The sequence below is a fragment of the Apaloderma vittatum genome, unplaced genomic scaffold (genome assembly GCF_000703405.1).
Source record: "Apaloderma vittatum isolate BGI_N311 unplaced genomic scaffold, ASM70340v1 scaffold769, whole genome shotgun sequence".
Taxonomy (NCBI): Eukaryota; Metazoa; Chordata; class Aves; order Trogoniformes; family Trogonidae; genus Apaloderma; species Apaloderma vittatum.
Window position 1 is genome coordinate 73,246 of NW_009736740.1, and position 7,986 is coordinate 81,231.

Genomic DNA, 7,986 nt, shown 5'->3' on the forward strand with positions numbered 1-7,986 from the left:
AACTCAAACTCAGATTAAGGGTCGATTCTACACGCTCTCTGCTGATTCTGAACAGAATCCATCGAGGCATGTTCAGTGATGAAAAGAACGCAATCAGCACAGCTGCAGTTGTCTGCCAGCATCTCACAAGTCTTAGCTAATTAGAAGGAAAAGCGAAGTTTCTGATCTGAAATAAAACTGAAGCACGAATTCACAACAAAGATAAATTACAGCTTTGAAATAAAAGCATTTCCCTACCTGACCTGAGCTCTTCTGCCTTAACACCTACTGAGAATTGTAGCTTCATATCTTTCGGAGCGATGCTTTTTAAGCGAGCCTTTTCAATTTGGTTAAAAAGCAGAATGGAAAAATCAAGAACCTCCCGTGCAAATGCAGGAGCTACCAAAATATTAAGATAAAATGCTTCCATGTAGCATAACTACTTGGTAAATTTGACCAATGCCCTTGAAATATTGAAAAGTTCAAAATCTCGGACTACATTAAATAATAAAAGGAAAATTAAGATCAGAAAAACCTTAGTGATGGTGAACACCTTTCTGAGCTTTTCAGCTTTTACAGGAATTCTCTATTAATTTAGGAATAAATTTACTGGGCTAAATCCAGGTTTTGTCATTTTAAGATATAAAGATAAAAAAAAAAAAAAAGACGTCGCCCATTTCATGTACCGACCATCGTGCTCTACACACGATCATCATAACTACCCAAAAAGATGAGTTATGTAAATGTTTATGCATGTTTTTTAAAAAAAGATCAAAGATATAAATTAGGAGATAAACAAAATAAAACAGAAACCAAGTTGTCTCAATTCACATGGCTGTACTACATTTTAGAAGGAATTCTTGTACCACTCTGATTTGGTACCTTGATGTTGAGACAAGGTGGTGACGGTTCCTGGAGCTGGGGTACACCAGCTTCATGCCAGATTAAAACCTATTCTGAATAACTGCTTCTAACACATCTCAGAACAGTTCAAAAACACGCAGAACACTACCACAAGGCAGCAGCGCACACTGATTTTATGACAATTTGGAAACCTGCACTTTTACCACGTTATCAGTTCTCCGTCGCACAACTTAGCTTTTGTTCTGTTCCCCTGGCACAAAAATAATTTTAATTTACTGAAAGGTAACTGCAGTAAGTACAGTTATGCATGTTTCTGCCATGACAGATTTGAGTCATAAGTAAACCCGACTGATTTTCCATATTGCAATAAATGGATCTAATACTTAAGTTTTTAAGTATTATTTTTTTAAGTATTAGCATTTTCCTAAAGATCTGGTCAGAGCTGCGTATCTGGGAGTTAAGATAAACAGAAGACCAAATCTTTCATTTCCTGAAGGTGGCCTGCAGCTTCCTACCATTATTATATAGCAGCTGTAATAATCACAAATGAACTCAAAATCTAGGCAAATTAAAACAAAGATCTATTTCTACACATGACCTAACAACGAGAAAACTCTTTAGAACTTTATTTTTGTTTTAACCTTGCAATGTCACTGCTAATAACCTGAAAAGAAAAATAGTTTAGATCGCATTATGGGAATTTGCAAGTCTGTTCATGTTTATGTCCTACCTGAAGTAACCAGACAGCACAAGACAACACCTCAACAGGGCTCTTACCAGTAACTGTTCTTGGTCTTCCTTGGCATCCTCGTAAGAGGTGGATCCAGGCACCCAAGGTGATAATGGAGTTTACACGTATCACACAGCAGCAGCAGGTGCTGATCGTGGTTCTTCTTGCAAATGCCACAACTTTTAATGCAGGTAGCAGAAAAGCATTAGAATTACATTTGGAATCATGAGGAATAAGCGATAAATCCCAGCACATTCCCCAGTTTCAATACAAACATGTGGCAACTTCAATTTGAATGCATCGTTTACGTGCATAATTACTTTCTAAGGAGCTTCTATCTCTATACAGGAAAGCATAAAAGGCACCGAACACAGATAACAACAGAATGCTTTCAATCTGATTTGCTGAGGACTTCTAACGAGTGAGTAATCACTTGATACTTCAACAAATTGTACCACTGGCAAATAGAAAAAATACTACCTGTGTCATCCAAATACTTAAATAGGACTGGTAATAGCAACATAATTTTCTAACAATCATATGCTTATTTTAATAATGCAAGCACGCCAAAATGGGTCTGGGCTGCCGTTATGTTGGGCAATGCATCAGCTCCTAAGAAATTACACTTCCTTATTATTACTATTATTATTTTACTGGAATTGAAATTTTGGTTATTTCAAAAAGATCAGGTGTTCATCGACTCAGTTATAAAATGGGAGGAACTAAATGACTGGATTTGAATGAGACAGAACTAGTAAAGCATGACTCCTATTATTTGTTTATATATACTTCTAAATTGCTAAATCCGCAGTCCTCTGCCATGTTCTCCAGGATCACACCCCTCACAGACCTAGAATTAACTTTTGCTTATGTAATCCAGCTTCTTCACTTGGCCTGCTGGCTGGCTTGACTGTATTTTGCACAGTCATGCTCTGGGATCCTACTATATCCTCCACTGCTAGGCTTAGTCAAAATCTAGCCAGTAGCTTCACAATTTATAGAAGAGAGGACAAGGCAGAAAAAAGAATAAGGGAATACATTTTATTTGGGAATACATTTTATTTTCTTGGGAATTAATAGAAATTGAAGTAGGGAGATTTAAAACGCCAGATATCTCAAAAGGTAAAAATTCTCAGGTAAGTGTTTTATGCACCCAGCCACTGTAACCAGCAGCACTGTTTGGAAAATCATCAGCACAGAGGACCAATCAGAAATTTTCACATCACAGAGACAAAGGACCCCTCTATTTCAGCTGTAAAGAGCACTGCTGCCAAATCAGCAGAAAAATCCCAAACCTTACTGATGTGTGCTACTATTCAACTTAGCCTTCAGAGGCAAAATGTAGAGGCAACAATGGAGTGGTTTTTTAACCGGAACTGAAGCAAACAATTTTTTCTAATGCTTCTGTGAAACTGTAGCTCAGTATTTTATCTATTCTATTAAGACTTCATTACTTGCCTATAAAGTACAGCGGGAAGCGTAGATGTCTTTTGTGTTCCTCCTTCCTTTTTACTTGGTTTCCTTTCCTTAGGAGCCCGTAAGATTGCCGGTATGTTCAATTTCTATTGGATTTGAACAAACACAGTACATGTGAGTCTTGACACTTCGAAAGACTCCCATCACAGTCTCAATGCACGACAAAGAAGACACAAATTATGAGAGGGAAACCGCTTCGTGAGCTATTTTAGAGACAACAGCAACCACAGGTGTTTATCCTGGTATGATTTTGTAATATAAAGCAATATACTCATTATTTAATTCAACAAACAAACTGCACATCGCAATATCAGCCTTTAAAATTTTTCTTCGAGCTACTAATAGAGGGATGGACAAAGATGCATTTGTCTAGGCAGCTAAAACAAGCAAAAGCAAATCCACAAAATTGACAGAATACCAAGGCAGTTTATTTTCTCCAGCATCTCCGCTACATTGGTGCGCGATAGGTTAATTAGAAAAATTATCTTATTGGACCAAGCCCTCCACAAAGCAGATGAGATTCTCTTCGGGTTTCTCCTAATCTGCAGTACGCTAGCTTCTCAGACAGCAACCATCTATCAAAGTCATTTCTCAGCAGCCCCGTGGGTCTGCATCTGTTCAACCAACTGGAAAAAAAAAATGTCATGCAAGCTGTGTAAATGAATTCTACTTAACTTTTTTTTTTTTTCCCCATTTAGAAAAACTTGCCTGAGGAAATAAATTTGCGAATACTTAAAGCCATCTTAAAAAGGAGAGGTAAAAATAATCTTGATTCTAGAGGTATGTTATATGAGAATGCTTCTTCACAAGTAGAAATGACAGGCAGACAAATAGAAATTGAAAAAGCTAACAGACTTTATTAACTACTACTGCATAAAGAAAGGGCAAGATTCATTTTCTGAAGAGCAGCACAAAGTCAGCAGTACCAAAGGGTATGACAAAACTGTGACCTAACTGTGTGCCTGCATTTTCGCTAAAAACCAGTTTCTTCAATCTTCCTTAAAATCATAATTGGAAGTAATTTCAATCTCTCTCCAACACCTAAAATGTCCATTGCCATTTAACACCTTTGACATATATCAAAACACTAAAAGAATCTACACTTTTCCCTGTATCAATGAGAACAAAGATAATTGCTGGCAACAGAAAATAATCAAAATCTCTTCCCCTAGATATTTATTCTCATTTGACCAAAATACTCTGCTTTGTCCAGTTAAAACTCATCATCTACATACTGCAGTTTTAAAGATTTAAATCTTAAAAAAGCCATAGAGTTACCCCCTCGTTTAAGGCCCAAAGTAACTGAAGACAATACAGAAGCAGAAGTGGCAGGATTAACTCATGCTTCCCATTAAGGTTCATCACAAATGACAGGTCAATCAGTTACACCAAATGAAAGAATTTTGCAAACAAGATCACTATTACAACAACAAAATTAATCTACAGCTTCCCAGTAGGTGGCTCGCACAAGTCTAGGTGTTTCAAGGAGGAAACATCAATTTATTCGGCCATAGAAGTGACAGACAGAAACAAAAAGGTCTATTCTTGGAAAATCAGGCCTGTCTATGAACTTCAGAGAGAGGAAAAAATACCGCAACCAACCTGTCCAATGATTCGACCCAGCAGAGCCCAAATGCCTTGCCCCTCGTTCCGCAGCTTTCCATTCATGTTTTGTAGCTCTTCCAAGGACTCACACAGCTGAGAAGTTAAAGATCAACAGGAATGAAAATCCAGTTATTTCTTAGAATTTATTCAACTTCTTACCTATCCAGGGTACATTATTTTATCGTGGAATTAAAAATAAACCCCACAACGGAACTCATGTCAATATAGCCGAGACCAGTGCAACCATTCATCCAGCAATTTAACAGAATTAACGCGAAAACCCGGGCAGCCACCTGTTTTGTAGTATCTCAGCATGAAGATAAGGTTTCATAAAATCAATCAGAAAGTAAAACTAAAATACAGCAACATCTTGTTTGCGCTGTCCATACCACTTAAGCAGTAAGATTGTAACAAGGAACCATATAAATGAATTAAAGCTCTATACTGCTATACCAGAGAACACTGAATCACTCACTCTCATAGAAAGAGACATAATTTATTAAAGGATGCAAGCAGAAAAAAGGGGTTTTTTCTTCCAGAAGTAACTGTTAGTTACCTCCCAGTGTATAAACCCATTAATTTCATTAGAGGTCCAACGCAAAATCTCCTTCTCCTTTATCATGTCTCAGCAGTTCGCAAGGACCTGCTGCTTCATTTCTGCATGTTCCCATTTAAAACACACCACGAGTTTAAGAATTTAAAGCCAACATTTGTTTGTCACCACTAACCATCGCTTTATGGGTTGCGGAATTCCTCAGAAATTGCAGCGTGTCACCTCTCACAAAAAGGTACAGTATTTCTATGTTTCGTTCCAAAATATTTAAAGATTAAAATAAATATATTATTATTTAGTAAAAATGTATTTAAAACACAAAATGCTTTTTTTAACCATGATGATGAGTTAATAAAAGAATCACATTAGCAACATCTGGGGGCCACAAAGGCATCATTTTTAGGCCCCAAATTTCTTAAACAAAACACGTAGAGGACACTGGATGTGTGAATACTTATTATTTCAGTATATACTGAAAAATTAGGCAAATCATTAAGTCTAGGATGAACATAACTGGGGCTGACATAACTAAACAACACTCCTACAATCCTATATTCCCAATTATCAAGTAAGGTTGTAAGCAGAGAACCAAGCGGCTTCCAAAAGAACCTACAATTACACACAAGTAAAATAAAATAAAACCAGAGGGAGAGAGGAGTCAAACGGTTGTCTCAAAGTCCCAAATGAAACGTGTACAAAGACTGAAAAAAGCCTTAGGACATAGTTCATTCATGAGAGGGACCTGTTTGCTCATATGTAATTTGTTGCTGCCAGTGACATCAGTTAAAGAACTTGTACCTAGTCACCACGGGGCATTTTAGAAGTTAATTCTACTTGTATGGGAGCAAAAATCCAGGATACTTTGAAATTAATATATTTTAAAATATTATTTGCAAAGAAAGAATAGTTTTGTATCTTTCTAAAAAAAAGCATTTGGAAAGCAAAATGCCGTCAAAGTTAACAGCAGCAATACTAACACAGTACAACAGTTTATTACCCCTTTTTCTTCACCTTATTATACTCCACATGAAGCTTTTCTTGCTCATTTTCTAATTTATCCTTGATATTCTTCTGCTCAGCCATATTTTCCTGGATCTGAATCATGCGCATATTTCTCTCTGGTTAAAAGAAAAATGCATTATTTCCTATCCTTCAATACATTTTTGAGCCTTACAGACTTAAAAAAAAAGGTGAAGCAATGAAAAGCATAAAAAAATGCAAAACCAGAAATCCTCAGCCTCTAGATTTATTACAAAGACTGAGTAGAAAGAAAAGTCATAACATTTACATTTTCCTGCATCAAGAGTGTAGTTATTTAAATGGAGAGCTCTAATCAGCCATCTAGTAAACAGTCCCAAAGTCACGCTATTCCAGACAAAAAAGGAGGAAATGTAAGGGGGAAAAAAAAAAAAAGATACCAAAAGGTAGCTAAGCTTCAACTCACTTCTTAGCCAAGACAGTTTAACCTTCCCTTTATACTGGAAAGATTTTCTTCTTTTAAAAAAAGTAACTTCCTAAGTGTGTAGAGATACCAAGCAATAACATACCTGGCATAAAATGAAGTCAAAATTCATATTTATCTGTTATCCACCAGGAAACCCAAGTAAAATAAAAGCCAATGAACTACCACAGTCCAAATACAGTGAAGTTCTGAAAAAGACACACGGCTTTCATCCTCACCGAGGTAATAGTTGACAAAATCGGCGGTGAGCGCTGGTTGCTTATGTTTTCTTCTTCCGTCGACACTGGAGCTCGTATCTGAAGTATCCACCGGGAAAATGTCCGTGCTGATTCCCATGAGCTCGGCTTTGCGCATCAGCTTGCGGATGGCCGAGGCGCTGCTGGTGAGGGGCCGCGGCAGCTTCTCCCTGGGCACCCAGGCCTGCGGGCGGGTGGTGCGGGCCAGCTCCGCCTTGGCTCGGTACTGCTGCAGCCTGGCGTTGATTCGAGCCTGCAATCAACAATTCCAGGAATTAAAAAGCAGAAGGGAACGATTCGAAATTGGTTCCGAGTTACATCCTTGCGGAGCGCACCCACGTTTTGTTTTCATCTCAAAAGCCCCATGATCTGTCAATGCCATTTTCACGTAGGAGCTCTTAAGACTCAAGGAGCAGCCACAAATACAGATATTTATTTTTTTTTATTTTACTTCAAAACACATACACAAATAACATTATCCCTTCACTAGTTTTTGGAGCCGTGCACAGGTTTTCTGATGAGACTTCCCCACCAATAAGCAACACAAAGGCTTGCTGGCTTTCAGACAATCCCTTCTAATAACGATAATTTGATGAGACCGTGAAAACTCACTGCTGGGAAAAGCCTTGGCTGACCCATCAAAAACACATCTAGATACACTTTAAACTGGTATCTCTGTGAACAATAGAAGTTAAAGAGTATTTTTGCCCTATCTGACACCCTTTCATAGCAACTCCTTTCTCAACACCGTATCTTTTCGTAAATGTTAAACTACCTGATTATAACGTGCCAAAAACATAACCCAACCACAAGTGAAGGAGGCGAGACAAGCTCACGATAGATATTGTTGACGACATCTGTATATTTGTGACCATCTGGGAGATCAAGTTGTTACTGACAGCTGGAAAACGCTGTCTTCTGGGAACTCTACGGAGTGACAATTGTGGCAGAAAATGACATCAATGCACAAACCTTCAGAGGCAAAACTCGAGCTGACTATCAGTTAGAAGTTGTTTACCTGCCTGCGGAAAGAAGAACTCAACTAACCCAACTGTCCCACCATATGGTGTGAGACACTCCG

At 37.9% G+C, this 7,986-nt stretch overlaps 1 protein-coding gene across 1 annotated transcript in view; it reads right to left on the reverse strand.

Moving 5' to 3' along the window:
- Positions 1-7,158, reverse strand: part of PHF14 (PHD finger protein 14) — a gene marked incomplete at both ends in the record, with an annotated part of 64,037 nt that extends 56,879 nt beyond the window's left edge. The window contains 5 exons of the mRNA XM_009877085.1: positions 1,621-1,752; positions 3,032-3,135; positions 4,652-4,747; positions 6,219-6,325; positions 6,888-7,158. Of these exons, the coding sequence (XP_009875387.1) occupies positions 1,621-1,752; positions 3,032-3,135; positions 4,652-4,747; positions 6,219-6,325; positions 6,888-7,158 (710 nt within the window). The remainder of the gene's footprint in view (positions 1-1,620; positions 1,753-3,031; positions 3,136-4,651; positions 4,748-6,218; positions 6,326-6,887) is intronic.
- Between the last annotated feature and the right edge of the window lie 828 nt (positions 7,159-7,986).